Here is a 16,402-nt window from a genome sequence, read left to right on the forward strand (position 1 = left end):
GTGCAGTGGCGCGATCTCGGCTCAACGCAAGCTCCGCCTCCTGGGTTCGTGCCATTCTCTGCCTCAGCCTCTGGAGTAGCTGGGACTACAGGTGCCCGTCACCACGCCCAGTTATTTTTTTTTTTTTGTATTTTTAATAGAGACTGGGTTTCACCGTGTTAGCCAGGATGGTCTCGATCTCCTGACCTCATGATTTGCCCGCCTCGGCCTTCCAAAGTGCTGGGATTACAGGCAATAATTAGTTTTTCAATAATCTGCATTGCAACCACCAATGTAATAAGTGATTCAAGAACCATTAAACCATTAAATGAAAGGTTTTTGGGAAACAGAATATTCACTTAGTCTTAAAGTATTCTCTCAATGGGATTATTCTTATTTACAAAGAACAAAGGAAACTTCACAAAAAAGAGGCCTGCCGGACACCACCTTAACCAGGTGATGAACAACTTACCACCACCAATAATGAGACCAACAGACATCACAGGCATCCTACTGTGACACAGTGGGAAACACACAGCATCACACAGGTAGTATAGTTATCAGAAATACTTGACCCAAATCTACAGACAGGAAATCACTGCCCAAATGCAGAAAATAGGACATTCCACAAGAAACTAGCTTGGAGTCTTCAAAAATGTCAATGTCACTAAAGACAAAATGGGCAAAGCGAGACTACTCTAGATTAAAGGAGACAAGAGAATACACGAGACAAGTAAAATAAATGATCCTTGACTGGATCCTAGATCAATGGGAAGGGAGTTGCTATGAAGGACATTTTAGTCATTCATTCAGTCTATGAAAACTATTTATTAGAAAACATAGCAAGGTTAAATTTCATCAGTATGTGATAACAGTATTATATTTAATTAGAAAAATGTCCCTATTTTTAGGTGATGAGTGAAGTTTTTATGGCTTAAGTATCGTCATGACTTTAATTTACTTTCTAAAAGTTCAGAAAGGAAAATCTGTGTTCATGTATGTGAAGAGAGAAGTAACAGGTAGCAACATGCTGAAAATTGGTAAATCCAGGTAAAAGATATAGGGATATTCATTTACTACTCTTGTAACTTTCCTATAGTTTAAATTGTTTCCAAATGAAAAGGTGAAGAAAGTAAATTAAATAGATGGCATAGGTCTGTTCGCAGTAGTTTAGGACTGCTCTTACAACTGGACGTTAAAACCATTTTAAAAGGATTAACAAAAATTACACAAATCACCCTCCTCCTCCAAACTGGCTTCCAATTCTCATACAACAGATGTTCCCTGCCTCTACCCAGGGAATATAAAAAACAATGGTGGTTTTAGCTATAGAATCCCTTTTCCCTCCCCACTCCTTCACCCAAATAAAATCTTAGGGGGAGCGCATTATGCTAACAGACAAAAGTGCTGGTTGAGGTAGGGATGAGAGTGTAGAGCCCTACCCAGTAGACCCCCTTGGGCACTAGAGTCACCTCCTTAAAACCCAATAGCTCCTAAAAACATAGCCTAAAAACCACTATATCCAGATCCAATTCACACTAAAAAAGGCCAGGGCAAAGTATAATTAAGAAGGGCTCACTATTGAATCAGATAATACATTTAAAAAGTCAAATATAAGTCCTATTTTGGGGCCAGGTATGGTGGCTCACACTTGTAATCCCAGCACTTTGGGAGGCCAGAGCAGGAGGATCACTTGAGACCCCAAGTTCCAGACCAGCCTAGGAAACATAGTGAGACCCTGTCTCTACATTTTTTTCTTTTTTTCTTTTTTTTTAATTAGCCAGGCATGGTGGTACACGCCTGTAGTCCCAGCTACTCAAGAGGCAGGAGGGTCACTTGAGCCTAGATGTTCAAAGTCAGAGTGAACTATGATTGCACCACTGCACTCAAGCCTGGGCAATAGAGCAAGACTCTATTTCCAACAAAAACAAAAACAAAAACAAAACCACTATTTTGAAGAACTATTTTGGAACATCTATTGTTAAATTATCGTATTTCTGTTCCTTTGTAATAGTGTTCTCAATAAAGAGCCGACCATAAAGTATAAAAGATTAACTTTTGCCTCTAAACATGTTCAAATAGCACTGATCTCAGATTCTTTAACTTCAAAAGCATTTGATGAAAGAATTTTTTTTTTTTTTTTTTTTGAAACGGAGTCTCACTCTGTCATCCAGGCTGGAGTGCAATGGCACAATCTCAGATCACTGCAACCTCCACCTCCTGGGTTCAAGTGATTCTCCTGCCTCAGCCTCCTGAGTAGCTGGGATTACATGTGCACACCACCACACCCGGCTAATTTTTGTATTTTCAGTAGAGATGGGGTTCACCACGTTGGTCAGGCTAGTCTGGAACTCCTGACCTTGTGATCCGCCCACCCAGGCCTCCCAAAGTGCTGGGATTACAGGTGCGAGCCACTGTGCCCGGCCTGATGAAAGAAATTAAAGACACAATTGAAAAGACTTCCCATGTTCAGGGACTGGAAAACATAATTTTTAAGATGTCAATACTACAAAACCCTATGGACTTCATGCAATCCCTATCAACATCCCAATAGCATTTTTTGCAGAAACAGAAAAATCCACCTTGAAATTCATATGGATCTAAGGAACTCTGAATAGAGAAAACAACCTTGAAAAAGAACAACAAAGTTGGAGGTCTCACATTTCCTTATTCCAAAATTTAATACAAAGCAACTATAATCAAAACAGGGTGGTAATGGCATAAAGACATATAGACCAATAGAGAACCCAGAAATAAACTTCCACATGTAGGGTCAAATGATTTTCAACAACAGTACCAAGATCATTTAATGGGAAAGGAGAGTCTTTTCAATAAATGGTGCTGAGAAAACCAAATATCCACATACCAAAAAAATGAAGAAGCTGGACCCTCACCTTACGCCATACACAAACATTAACCCCAAATTAATCAAAGACCTAGAAGTAAGAGCTGAAACTATAAAATGCTTAGAACAGGAATTCCTACAATTCGAAAACAACCTAACTCAAAAATTGGCAAAGGAATTGAATAGATATTTTTTCCAATGAAGAAATACAAATGGCCAAAAAGCACATGAAAAGATGCTCAATATCACTAATCATTAAGGAAATACGAATTTAAACTCACACCCATTATACAGAGGCGGGACTATCACTTAAGGCTTGTGTCAAAAACCAAAGAAAACAAGTGTTGGTGAGGCTGTGGAGAAAGTGGAACCCTGTGCACCGGTGGCAGGAAAGTAAAATGGTGCAACGACTCCGGAAAACCACGGCGGTGCCTCAACAAATTAAAACCAGAATGATTATGTGATCCAACTATTCCACATCTGGATCTATACCCAAAATAACTGAAAGCAGGGTCTGGAACTGATACTGATACACCTATGCTCGTAGCAGTTCATGAGAGCCAACAGGTGGAAGCAACTCCAGTGTGCATTAATAGGTGAAGAAACAAAAATATGAACATTGACAACATTATGCTAAGTGAAATAAGCCAGTCACAAAAAGACAAATACCGTATGATTAAACTTACATGAGGTACCTAGAGCAGTCAAATTTACAGACACAAAGTAGAACATGGTGGTCAGGGGCTGAGGGGCATGGGAATGAGGAGCTGTTTAACGGGTACAGAGTTTCAGTTTCACAAGATGAAAAAAGTTTGGGGGATTGTTTCCATAATAATGTAAATGTACTTATACCAGTTAACTGAATACTTAAAAATGGTTAAAAGAGTAAATTTTATGTCATGTCTGTTTTACTACAATTTAAAATATTTGTAAATACTTTTTTTTTTTTTTTTTGAGACGGAGTCTAGCTCTGTCGCCCAGGCTGGAGTGCAGTGGCGCGATCTCGGCTCACTGCAAGCTCCGCCTCCTGGGTTTACGCCATTCTCCTGCCTCAGCCTCCCGAGTAGCTGGGACTACAGGCACCTGCCATCTCGCCCGGCCAGTTTTTTGTATTTTTTAGTAGAGACGGGGTTTCACCGTGTAGACCAGGATGGTCTCGATCTCCTGACCTCGTGATCCACCCATCTCGGCCTCCCAAAGTGCTGGGATTACAGGCTTGAGCCACCGCGCCCGGCCTGTAAATACTTTTTTAAAAGTACATGATGAAAACAAGAAAAAAGTTTACCTTATCCTGGGCTAGTTAAGGCTGATTTGTTTTTTGTTTTTTTTTTTTTTTGAGATGGAGTCTTGCTTTGTCGCCAGACTGGACTGCAGGGGTGTGATCTCAGCTCATCGCAACCTCCACCTCCCGGATTCAGGCAATTCTCCTGCCTCAACCTCCTGAGTAGCTGAGACTACAGCCACACCACACCACCACGCCCAGGTAATTTTTGTATTTTTAGTAGAGACGGGGTTTCACCATGTTGGCCAGGATGGTCTTGATCTCTTGACCTCATGATCTGCCCGCCTTGGCCTCCCAAAGTGCTGGGATTACAGGCATGAGCCATTGTGCCCGGCCTGGTTAATTTTTCTTAACAAGAACTGAGTGTTACCACATTAGGTGTAGAAAGCCAGATGATTTAGTAGAACAGCATCAAATGAAAGAAGGGTTTATATAAATATGTCAGAAAATACAAAAATATTTATAATGAGCGTTACCATCTAAATGCAGACAGATCTTTCAAAGTTGCAGGTAATCAAAATATGAACTCAGTGTTACTCTTTGGATTAGACAACAGCAATTACACCATGGTCAAAACTGGCAACACCTCCTTTAGTTTATTCCATCAGATTATCCGCTCACACTTCCCCGGACTTTGCAAGTTCTAAGACCTCTGTCTGAGCCAGAAATATTTGTGCCCATTTTACAAAAGGTAATACCGGCTTGTTACTACAGTACTGCATCTCAAACAGGGGCTACTTTTCTGTCTCTATTTAGAGTCTCAAACTGACCTCATGTTGATATGGAAGGAATTATTCTTGTTGACTTCAAAGCCTCCAGACCAAATACAATTGGGAACATCCATCAGTCTGACACACAAGAGCTGATCATAGTCATTGCGGGGCCAGTGGAACACCACACTGGAACCAGGAAGGGTGGAGATGTAACCTTCGGGATTGGCTGTTCCCTAGAACACACAGGATCACGGGCTTTAGTCAACAAGTTGATTCATGACAGTAGTGTTACTGAGTACCTACTCTGAGCCTTACCCTCTAACAGGAGCTATCTGGGTACCAAAGTTACAGAGCAGTTACTCGCACAACAGAACGTACAGTCTTCATGGAAGATGACATTAAAATTCGTGCTATTACATAGGCACTCTCATCCTTCAAAACCAAACTGCTCACCTGTCCCCTGGCAAATTCCCTCTGTGCAAATGCAAGCTTGTGAGATGATTTATTATCTAACAGGTAACGGGGGGCAAAGATGACCATGCAGGTGTCAATATATCGACCTCGGCCTTTCTTGACATCAATACCTACAAATAACAAGAACCACTTTTATAAATTAACCATGAAGAGAGAAAACTCTTGGTCTGACAAAAATAAATAACCTTCACAGTTACTTAGTTTCTCTGAGAAAATAACTCTATCACCCAGACAGGATATTGAACCTTCTAGGAATGTAATGAAAATAGCAATTGTACTCAAAGTATTATTACTCCTTATTCCCATTTAGGCCTTAAAAAGGTTCAGAGGCAATAGCAATACCCCCTTAATTCCTAGTTTCTTCACACAGTGTGTACCATTTCACAGTGTGGCTGGTCACACATACCTTAGGTTTCCATTTATGAAGCTGAATACTTACAACAGTTTCACATGATACTTTTTTGCTTACACCTAGGATGCAAAATTTCCTTCTAGAGAACCTACCACTTTTACAGGATATAGTGGAAATTTCAGATTACTTAGTCGGATTCTGTAATGTTCTAAACTCTACTTACTCTTGTCTAGTATTTTATTTTAGCCCATTGCCAAAGAATCCAGCTCAAACATAATGCTAAGTATTAGAGAACTTATTCATGGCCAGGCGTGCTGGCTCACGCCTGTAATCCCAGCACTGTGGGAGGCCGAGACGGGTGGATCATTTGAGGTCAGGAGTTAGAGATCAGCCTGACTGACATGGTGAAACCCCATCTCTACTAAAAATACAAAAATTAGCCGGGCGTGGTGGCGCGCACCTGTAGTCTCAGCTGCTTGGGAGGCTGAGGCAAGAGAATTGCTTGGACTCAGGAGGCGGAGGTTGCAATGAGCCAAGATCACACCATTACACTCTAGTCTGGGTGACAGTGCGAGACTCTGTCTCAAAAACAAAAAAATAAATTTATTCATTTATAAAATAACTGTTTTCAGCGCCTACTAAGTACCAGGAAAAGGTAGGAAAACAGTCCAAAGGAAATCTCAAGATGGCCGGTTCCAAATAAAGAAAAGCACTGAACTATCTTAACAACTCTGATAACACTTTTTAAAAATGAAAAATTCAGTGGGATGCATTATTCACTCATTCATTCAGACAATAAATATAGCAATGACATTCAAGGTACTGGGCTGAGCTCTGGTCACCCACTGATAAAAATATTTATCATAGAAATAAAAATAACAACAACAACAATAATAATAATAATTACTGATCTCTTAATACTTGCTAGGCTCTCTACCAAAGGCTTTATATTGAATCCTCATAACAACCTTCTAAGTTAGCTATTTTAATTATTTCCATTTTACAGATGAGGAAACAAAGGCATGGAAAACTAAGTAACTGACTCTCTGTCACACAGCAGTATGTGCCATAGCTGGGATTCAAGTCCAGGCGGTCAGGCTCCGGAGCGGCACCCTCGTCGGGCTTGCTTGTATTGTGATGGGACAGGTACAAGGAGTCCACTCCACTCAGCACTCATCAAGAATCAAGAGAACCATTAAAATAGAAAACCCCACCTTAGGATTTGACAACCGGGTGTCATAGATTTCTCAACATAATCCCAATTATAAATATTCCAACCTGTTAGTGCTGTAATTCACTTAAACTGGCTTGAAAATTCTGATGTTCCTTTAACATAAGCCTTGAAAATACCTGAAAGACTAAGAAAAGTCACACACAAAAATCTCTCTAAAACTGTGTATCTAAGAAACGCTATGTAATACTGGCATATGGAGCTATACCCTATCATTTCTTTCTGTGACATACAGAGAAGCTTTCATTGCCAGAAATCAACAATATCATAGTTAGGTGATATCGAATAGAAAAAGATGTGTCTAACTTAATATTACAAAAAGAGTCTAGGGTACTCTGGAACAAAACAGACACTGAATTTTTGGAAAAAGGTGGGCTTCTTTCCCCCTTCACATCTTATATTGCCCTGGGAAACCCCTGATAAATCAATAAGCTGATAAGATCAACAGGCACAAAATCGTTCTTTTTGGAGATCCATGTGAGGCTACCTGGCAAGGCTGTCCCTGGCTTTTCAGTTTGGACTATGCTTTAAACTTTCCTGATAGGGAGCTAGTTATCTATCCTATTCTTCAAAATATTCAAGCAGGAGATTCCACAAATTCCCTTGTGGGAAGACATGGCAAAAGTTCATGACCCTCAAGAATTATAAAGTCCTATCTTAGGCCACTCCTTCTATCTCTTCCCTAGGTGGATCAACAAAACCTAAACCACAGTATTAGCCCTCAAAACATATGTCATGAGCCTTAGTGAATGCTCCTAGCAAAACAACTTATATGGGCAATCACTGCGTATGTCTGATCAGTCTGCTCAATGGGCCTCTGCAAGAATTCTGTGGTTCTTAGTGCCAGCTGCTTTAAAAGGAACAAGCTCCTCCCACCCCAATTTGTCCCAACTACAGTTTCCAGCCAACCTGTGGTAGCTTGCTTTGCAAAATACATCAGGGGCAAAATACCACAGCAGAAAGCCAAACACAGCATGAAGCAGCCTTTGCCTATTCAAGGGGTGGAGCAAACAAAAGTGAGAAAAAGTTAAGATAACTATCTTGTGCTGCAAGATCAAATAAAGTTTATTTCTTTTAAAAATCTTAATGTCAACTTTAAGAAGACAGTTCACGTGTCAAGGGAGAATGAATATAAACCTATGATTAAAAACCCAAAAAGGAAACTATACTTGGAAGATTATTTTATTAATAAATCCTCAGACATCTAAACATATCCTTGACTCTTCATGGGACTCAGGATAAATATGTAAATGATATCACATCAGTTTTTCCTTGCTCTTGGAAGGAACTATGACTATGTGCATACTGTCCAATATGGTGCCAGTAGCCATATGTGACTATTTAAACCTAAATTCACTAAAATTAAGTAAAAAGAAAAATTCAATTCCTCAGTCATACTTGCCTTATTTCTCTCCAGTGCTCAGCAGCCGCATGTGGCTAGTGGCTACTACTAGATAGTGCAAAATAGAACATTTCCATCATCACAGGAAGTTCTACAGGACCATACAGTCGTAGATGGTGTTGCAGTGTTCAAAACTAAACATTGCTTTGAGATGTTGGGAAATTAGATACTGAAGGGATACACTGCTACAATTTTCACCCTGATTCATATTTCAATCAAATTATCTTAACTCTTTAGCGAATCTTTTGAGTGTTCTCAAGTGGCTCTGAGGCATATGGGTACGGTATCCTCTCCTCCCCTTTCCACCCTTCCCATTTCCATAAGCAAAGTTAGTTTGGAGATTGCTGTAATTACTACAACCACCAAGTGCATTTAATTTGTATGCCCCAATCCTAATTCTACTTTTGACCCAGACTTCCCCTTTGCATGTAGGCAGGTCACTTAACCTCTCTCCTTCAGTTTCAAGGAGAACAATGCTTCCTACAATCTTAGGGCTTGCAAATTTTAATGAATGCGTGGGAATACTTGGAGGATGAAAGGCATGCTAAGTGTTCCTATTATTCCCCTGAAAAACAAGGATTCAAGCCAAACTGATACTTTCCTGACACAGGTGAGTCTGAAATTAAACAGAGCCACAGACCTCAAAAGGGCAGTGTTTAGGTGGCTCCTCAGATCCCTAGGAGAATAGATCTGTGTTGATATCAGTGTAGCATTCAGAGAACAGATACCTGACCCAATGCCAAATGAGAAAATCAGCACTTGTAATCAGGCCAAAATGCATGGCCAGCTCATTCCTCCAGGCTTGAGGTCATCAGCCAACAGTTCTGATTCTCCCACTGCCCCAAATGTAACCCACCAATGTTATAGATCAGCCCCGGGCGGTTTCCTTGCTGGATGACTTTCAAAGCTCGGACACCACTGCCACCATCCAGGGAGAAGCCCTGACACCAGCCCGGCATGCCTTCTGGATGAATCCCCCTTCCGATTCTCATCGTGCAGCTGTGGGGCAGAAAAGCAAAGATGTAGATATTCATCCATGAGAAAGTCTTATCTGCCTGTTCTAACTGGGAGACACTAATAAAGTTATCATCCAAATTCCATCTCTCCTATTGACTCTTCTTCACTCTCATGTGATTCCCTAGCACAGTGAGAAAATTCATCAGTGGTTAAAGCTGGATCTTAGAGGCAGCCACAGTATAACAGTGTGTGAAACTTACTGACATCTACAACTAAGAGCTTTAAGAGAAAACATTAGGATTCTATGAGTATAACACATGAGGAAAAGGGTACAATTTCTAATATTACCCTAAAAATCAAGTATTCAAGTCAAACTAATCCTTTCCTGACTCTGCTGTTTCAAGGGTCCATTTTAAAAAGCACAAGAAGCATATGTACAGAAGATGCAGGTATGCTGCATTACTTACAAGGGCTGATACTTTTTTTTTTTTTTTTTTTTTTTGAGATGGAATCTTGCTCTGTCGCCCAGGCTAGAGTGCAATGGCACAGTCTAGGCTCACTGCAACCTCTGCCTCCCGGGTTCAAGTGATTCTCCTGCCTCAGCCTCCCAAGTAGCTGGGACTACAGGCGTATGCCACCACACCCGGCTAATTTTTGTATTTTTAGTAGAGATGGGGTTTCACCCTACTGGCCAAGCTGGTCTCAAACCCCTGACCTCAGGATATGCCCAATTCAGTCTCCCAAAGTGCTGGGATTACAGGCATGAGCCACCGCACCTGGCCAGACTGATACTATTACAATAGCAAAACATTGTTTAGTTGGTCAGTGTCCTGTCACAGATTTTGGCAACATAATTCCCGAATGTGTGTTCCCGCTCTACCACTAACAAGGATGTAAACTTTTGGCAGGTAGCACTCTCTCTGAGCCTGTTTCCTCATCTTAAAATATAACAATATTTCCTGCCCTGCCTAAACCCTTGCGATGGTGGGAAGAATCCAATGAGACGGTCTATGTGAAAATGCTTTGGGAACTGTGGAATTCAGAGATAAAACACACTGTGTGACACATGTCAAGTCCTAAATCTGAAACTGTCCAAATCATTTCAAGAAAAGAATGAGACTGGGCTTGTCGCACATGCCAAGAGGCTAGCTGCATCCCCTACAATATCCAGAACTCTCATCAATCCTCTTTCCTTGCCTCAAACACTAATCTACACTCCAACCTTCCCTTGTAAACACATCAGTACTCACTGAAGTGTGGTACTCCAGAAGACTTTCTGTTAAGCTGTCAGCATAATTCTACCGATAACACGGTATGGCATTTTAGCACTATTGGATACACCCATTTATCTTTGATTAGAGCTCTATTAAAAGACTCTTGTAAAAAGCAAAATGTCAAAACCAAGAACAAAAGTGAATTAATGCTCCTACCATACATTAAAAGCACATGTCACTTAATCTTCACAGTTGTTTTTGTCCCTGCTTTTAAACATGCAATGAGTGCTTTGAGACCATAAAATGGCACGTTTTACTTCAAGGGTAAAAGGGATGAATTTCCAAATGTGATACAAATCCTGGATTGGATTAATGAGGCTGATGGCTTTACCAAACAACCAGTCTATGTCCATTCTGATGCCAGCTCCTGTGCCTGTGCTAAAGTTTACAGGGGAAGAAAAACTGTAGAGAAGAGAAGAACACGTGGCTTTCTCTTCGTTGGCAGAGTTATGAATAGGAAAACTACTTCAATGCATGTAAAATAAAACTAGCTTTCATTATAAACCAACCAAATGGTTTATTTTCAGTATCAAATAACATAGAAATTAGATCCCCAAAAATCCCATTAGGTCATGGTTCTATTCCCCTGCCAAGTCAGGATTGTTATCTACAGTATATTTCTACTTACACGGATATATTATAACCTTTACTAATTTCTTCCCTTCCCTAGGAGCTTATTTCCCCTTCCCATAAATAACTGTACTCACAGGTTTGGCTGCTCTTTGTCAGCATAGCAGAATAAGAGAGGACTCAGGCTCCGGGCCAGCTCATGCTCCTCAAACTGGCCTGCAGCATCTGTCTTGGCATTGTCCTGTCTGAAGATCAGTGGCAACCCTTTAGGAAGGAGAGAAAAGTTTACAGCAATACCACCCAGTCTATCTGAAAGAGATGCAAATGGTGAACCAACAAAATCATCAAGGGGGAAAAGAGTGAAAACTGAATCGATTTAGTGGGCTCAGTTCCTTGCCTAAAAGGACAGTTTTGAGCATGATTAAGCATTTATGATGGAAGCAGGAATGTTTCAGCAGCTCAGACTGTTGAAGTAATCTATTTGCATTGGCTCCATTTAGTTAGCTAAGCAAATAAATCTGAATTCCCATGACTAACGCCAAAGACCTACTCGAGCAGCCCCTGTACGTACCTGTTTTGTTAATCAGCCAATATGGAGCAGAAATGAAGATCTTTAAGGATCCTTCTGCTCGACACACAATCCGGATGGTGAGGTTCAGCTGCCGACGGTTGATGTCATAGAGTCGCATTCTCACCATATAGTTTTGGGTTCCAGGTGGAATGAGCAATTCTTTACAGAGGGGGAAATTCTCCAGTGACACCCCTAAAGAAGATACAAACTATTAACCTTCAGAGTTCTCACTATAGTTTGTCAAAATAGCTCATAGCAAAAGTAAATTGGATTCCTTTTGGAAAAACCAATAACTAAGTATCTAGCTGGTAAAAATCTTCATTAGAATGGCTCTTTCCCTCTAGCTAGGGTAAGAATCAATATAAGCAAACCAGATGGCCTGGAAGTCACACTAGGGAGCCTAAATTACATAATCATAAGGGTTAGAATATCAAAAAACTATCAATAATAGTTATGATTCTTAGGAGTTTGCTATACTTCAGGCCCTGTGCTAGGTGCCTGAAACCTACTAACCCAAGTGCAGGGTAAGAGGCACAGTTCTGCAGCCAAACTGCCTGGCTTCCAAACTCCAGTCTGTCCTTAGTACCTTCATGATGTGGAACAAGTTATTTGAACTCTCTGGGACCCATGTGCAAAATGTAGATACTTGTTACTGAAAAGTGATAAGCTGTGGAATGCAGAACGCTGAGGAGAAGCAGTGCTGGGTGTGTACACGGTGATGGGATAAGAAGACATTTCTATTTTGTACAGAGGCTCAATAAATATTTGAAGAAATATATTAGAAAACCTCTTATATGCCAAAGACCTATTTTATTTAGAATGAATAGCCCTGCACTACTTTTCTAAATTAAGTTCAAGGGTTATATAGTAATTGCAATGTAATCTTGTCACTGTGGGACAGACACATTGCTTAAGTTCAATGAGTTTCAGGTCCTGAGTCAGTAAATGGAGATAACATGAAACAATACAGGAAAAGCACTTACAAAACTATAAAATCATAAATATCTAAGTTATTATTACTTCAACCTGTTGTATGGTAGTCTTAAAAGGAATACATTTTCTGCCGAAATTCCAGAAGTACTTCTTTGCTTTGCAAAAAAAATTTTTTGGCCGGGTGCAGTGGCTCACGCCTGTAATCCCAGCACTTTGGGAGGCCGAAGCAGGTGGATCACCTGAGGTTAGGAGTTTGAGACTAGCCTGGTCAACATGGTGACACTTCGTTTCTACTAAAAATACAAAAATCAGCTAGGTGTGGTGCCAGGCACCTGTAGTCCCAGCTACGCAGAAGGCTGAGAGGCAGGAGAATTGCTTGAACCCAGGAGGCAGAGGTTGCAGTGAGCTAAAATCACTCCATTGCACTCAAGCCTGGGTGACAAAGTAAGACTCCATCTCAAAAAAAAAAAAAAAAAAAAAAAATTAAATTTTTAATCGACACATAATAAATTGCACATATTTTGGGGGTACAGTGAGATGTCTCAACACATATATACATTGTGAAATGATCAAATCAGGGTATTTAGCCTTTTCATTATCTCAAACATTCATCATTTCTTTGCAGTTAGAACACTAAAAATCCTCTCTTCTAGCTATTATGAAATATACCATACAATATTGTTAACTATAATCACCATTCCTCCTTGTTTCAAGTGTTGCAAATATGATAATGATTCTCTACTTTGACTTCATTCACCCTGTTAAAGCAAACAAAATATGGCCTGAGGACTCTGTACTTCTATATGAGTCTTTGTGGATGAACTGCAACCTAACTTAATAGGTAGACAAGATTGAAGACCTGATTTAGAATTTTGCACCTGTAACAATAACTGAGTCTTGGCCAATCCCAGCGGCCACACTTCAACCCACTCATACACTGCTGAGTGTTCCAACTATGTTCAAATAAGGCAAAACCCAATCTGTAACCAATCCACCTGTTTCTGTACCTCACCTCTGATTTCTGTACGTCACTTCCTTTTTGGTCTATAAATTTGTTCTGACCACAAGGCATCCCTGGAGTCTCTCTGAATCTGCTGTGATTCTGGGGGCTGCCCAATTTGCGAATCGTTCATTGCTCAATTAAATTCATTTAAATTTAATTTGGCTGAAGTCTGCCTTTTAACAACCTTTACAACTGAAAATTACTTGATACATTCCAAACCCCCATTTCTTCACCAGTAAAATGAGGCAAATAATTATTTCTATAAGGATTACATGAGACTACACGTGTGAAAAAGCCCAGGTATGCCTGGAATAGAGTGAGTGCTCAGCAAACGTTTATCTTTTCAATTAAAAGAGAAGAGGCATAAGATTTTGCTTGGGAAAACCATAGTTTAAAAAGATGAAATGGCTTCCTACAATCATACATCATGTCAGCAATGTAAGAAAAAAGGCTCTGTTGAGGGCCTCCTCTGTAAACCTTTTGGTTGGTTAAGTTTTTTTCTTATCATTTTCTATAAGAGGTTTTTATTTTTTAGAGATGGGGTCTTACTATGTTGCTCAGGCTGGTGGGCAGTAGCGTGACCATAGCTCACTGAAGCCTTGAACTCGTAGACTCAAGCAATCTTCCCACCTCAGCCTCCTGAGAAGCTGGGACTACAGTCATGTACTGCCGCCGCCTCCAGCTAAAGGTAATTTTTTTTTTTTAACTGCTCTAATTCCTTTGAACTGGCTTATTGAGCTATTTTATGTGCCCCAATTTCTCCAAGATGCTTACTAAATAAATAATCACAAAAGACTCCTTGATATTCTCATAGGATTATGACAAATGATCATCTGACTACATTCTTACCCAGTTCAATGTTCTGGGATGTATCAGCTGTGTGGAGAGCTGCCTCCTTGCCAGGTTTCAGCGTCCCATTAATTGGCATTCCTTTAACATAAAAATCAAGTTCACAGGGTAGCAAGTTGCAGATTACCACAGTTGGCAGGAGATATATGGTATGCCCAGGCTGTCTGAAAATCTGTTTTGCACTGTCAGAAAATATGTTTGAGGGCATATAATCTGGATAATTCTCTTTCTTTATAGCCACACAAAACCTATGAAGATAAAATGTAAAAATCATCAGGCTGAATGAAGAACTTAAAATTTTTCCCCTTAGCTAAGTATGCAAAATAACATTAAGGCGGTTCAATGAGTAAAATTATTTGCAGTTTTTAATCCAAATACATTTACTAAGATATAATTATTTATGCATAACAGTATGTATAGATTTTAAATGTTCACTTTGATGAGCTCTGACAATTATACACACCTCTATAAACACCATCCAAAATAAATTACAGGATATTTCCCTCACCCCAGAAAGTTCCCTCATGTCCTTTTCCAATCAATATTCTCCTCCATCATTCAGGCAACCACTTTCTAACATTTATAATTACAGATTAGGTGTATCTGCTCTGGAACTGCATGCGTATAAGTGGAATCATGTAGTATGTACTACTCTTTATGTCTGGCTTTTTTTTTTTTAAGATGGAATCTCACTCTGTTGCCCAGGTTGGAGTGCAGTGGTGCGATTTTGGCTCACTGCAAGCTTTGCCTCCTGGGTTCACACCATTCTCCTGCTTCAGCCTCCTGAGTAGCTGGGACTACAGGTGCCCACGACCACGCCCGGTTAATTTTTTGCATTTTTAGTAGAGACGGGGTTTCACGTGTTAGCCAGGATGGTCTCAATCTCCTGACCTCGTGATCCACCTGCCTCAGCCTCCCAAAGTGCTGGGATTACAGGCGTGAGCCACCGCACCCGGCCTATGTCTGGCTTTTAAAACTTAAAGTCTCAACAAGATTCAGCCATGTTGTTCTATACATCCTATTTGATAATTTTTCATTTCCTAGTAGTATGCCATGGTATGAATAAATCAGTTAATTTATTTATTATCCTCTTGATAGCCGATTGGTTTTTTCCAGTTTAGGGTTAAATGAACATTGTTGTACAAGTATTGTTTTGGACATATATCTTCATTTCTTTTAGGTAAATACTCCAGAGTGGACTCGTTGGGTTCTTAACTTTTTTTTTTTTTTTTTTTTTTTTTTTTTGAGACTGAGTTTCACTCTTGTTGCCCATGCTGGAGTGCAATGGCGCTATCTTGGCTCACTGCAACCTCTGCCTCCTTGGTTCAAGCCATTCTCCTGCCTCAGCCTCCTGAGTAGCTGGAATTACAGACGGGCACTACCATGTCTGGCTAATTTGTTGTATTTTTAGTAGAGACGGGGTTTTACCGTGTTGGTCAGGCTGGTCTTTAACTCCTAACTTCAGGTGATTCCCCTGCCTCGGCCTCCCAAAGTGCTGGGATTACAGGTGTGAGCCACCGTGCCTGGTCAGTACTTAATTTTTATAAGAAATTGTCACACATTTCTCCAAAGTAGTTGTACCATTTTACACTCCTACTAGCTACTTACGAGAGTTCAATGGCTCCACGTCTTTGTCAACATTTGGTGCTGTCATTCTTTTTTATTTCAGCCATTTCAATGAGAGTAAAACATTACTCACTGTGTGCATTTCCCTAGTGAATAATCACACTGAGCATCTTTTCGTTTGTCTATTGGCTGGATATTTTCTTCTGTAAGTTGTCAGTTCAAGTCTTTTGTCTATTCTTTTTATTATCTTTTTATTGATCTGCAGGAAGTTCTTCATATACTCTATGCAAAAATCCTTTGTCAGATACATGTATTTTTATAATTCTGTGGCCTGTCTACTCCTTTTCTATTATTCTGAGACAGAGTGTTGCCCAAGCTGGAGTGCAGTGGCGTGATCTCAG

The 16,402-nt window shown here is 40.2% G+C and overlaps 1 protein-coding gene across 6 annotated transcripts in view; it reads right to left on the reverse strand.

Moving 5' to 3' along the window:
* VPS13D (vacuolar protein sorting 13 homolog D) overlaps nucleotides 1-16,402 on the reverse strand; it is a 294,906-nt gene that overhangs the window by 146,464 nt on the left and 132,040 nt on the right. For all 6 annotated transcript variants that reach the window (XR_004060385.1, XM_030942225.1, XM_030942226.1 and 3 more), the window contains 6 exons: nucleotides 14,436-14,683; nucleotides 11,651-11,842; nucleotides 11,217-11,343; nucleotides 9,135-9,277; nucleotides 5,273-5,403; nucleotides 4,877-5,052 (listed from right to left, as the gene is read on the reverse strand). Coding sequence is in view for 5 of the 6 variants with exons in the window: in XM_030942225.1 (XP_030798085.1) it covers nucleotides 4,877-5,052; nucleotides 5,273-5,403; nucleotides 9,135-9,277; nucleotides 11,217-11,343; nucleotides 11,651-11,842; nucleotides 14,436-14,683 (1,017 nt within the window). In the remaining variant the exon portion in view is untranslated. The remainder of the gene's footprint in view (nucleotides 1-4,876; nucleotides 5,053-5,272; nucleotides 5,404-9,134; nucleotides 9,278-11,216; nucleotides 11,344-11,650; nucleotides 11,843-14,435; nucleotides 14,684-16,402) is intronic.

Source organism: Rhinopithecus roxellana, chromosome 12 (genome assembly GCF_007565055.1).
Source record: "Rhinopithecus roxellana isolate Shanxi Qingling chromosome 12, ASM756505v1, whole genome shotgun sequence".
Lineage (NCBI taxonomy): Eukaryota > Metazoa > Chordata > Mammalia > Primates > Cercopithecidae > Rhinopithecus > Rhinopithecus roxellana.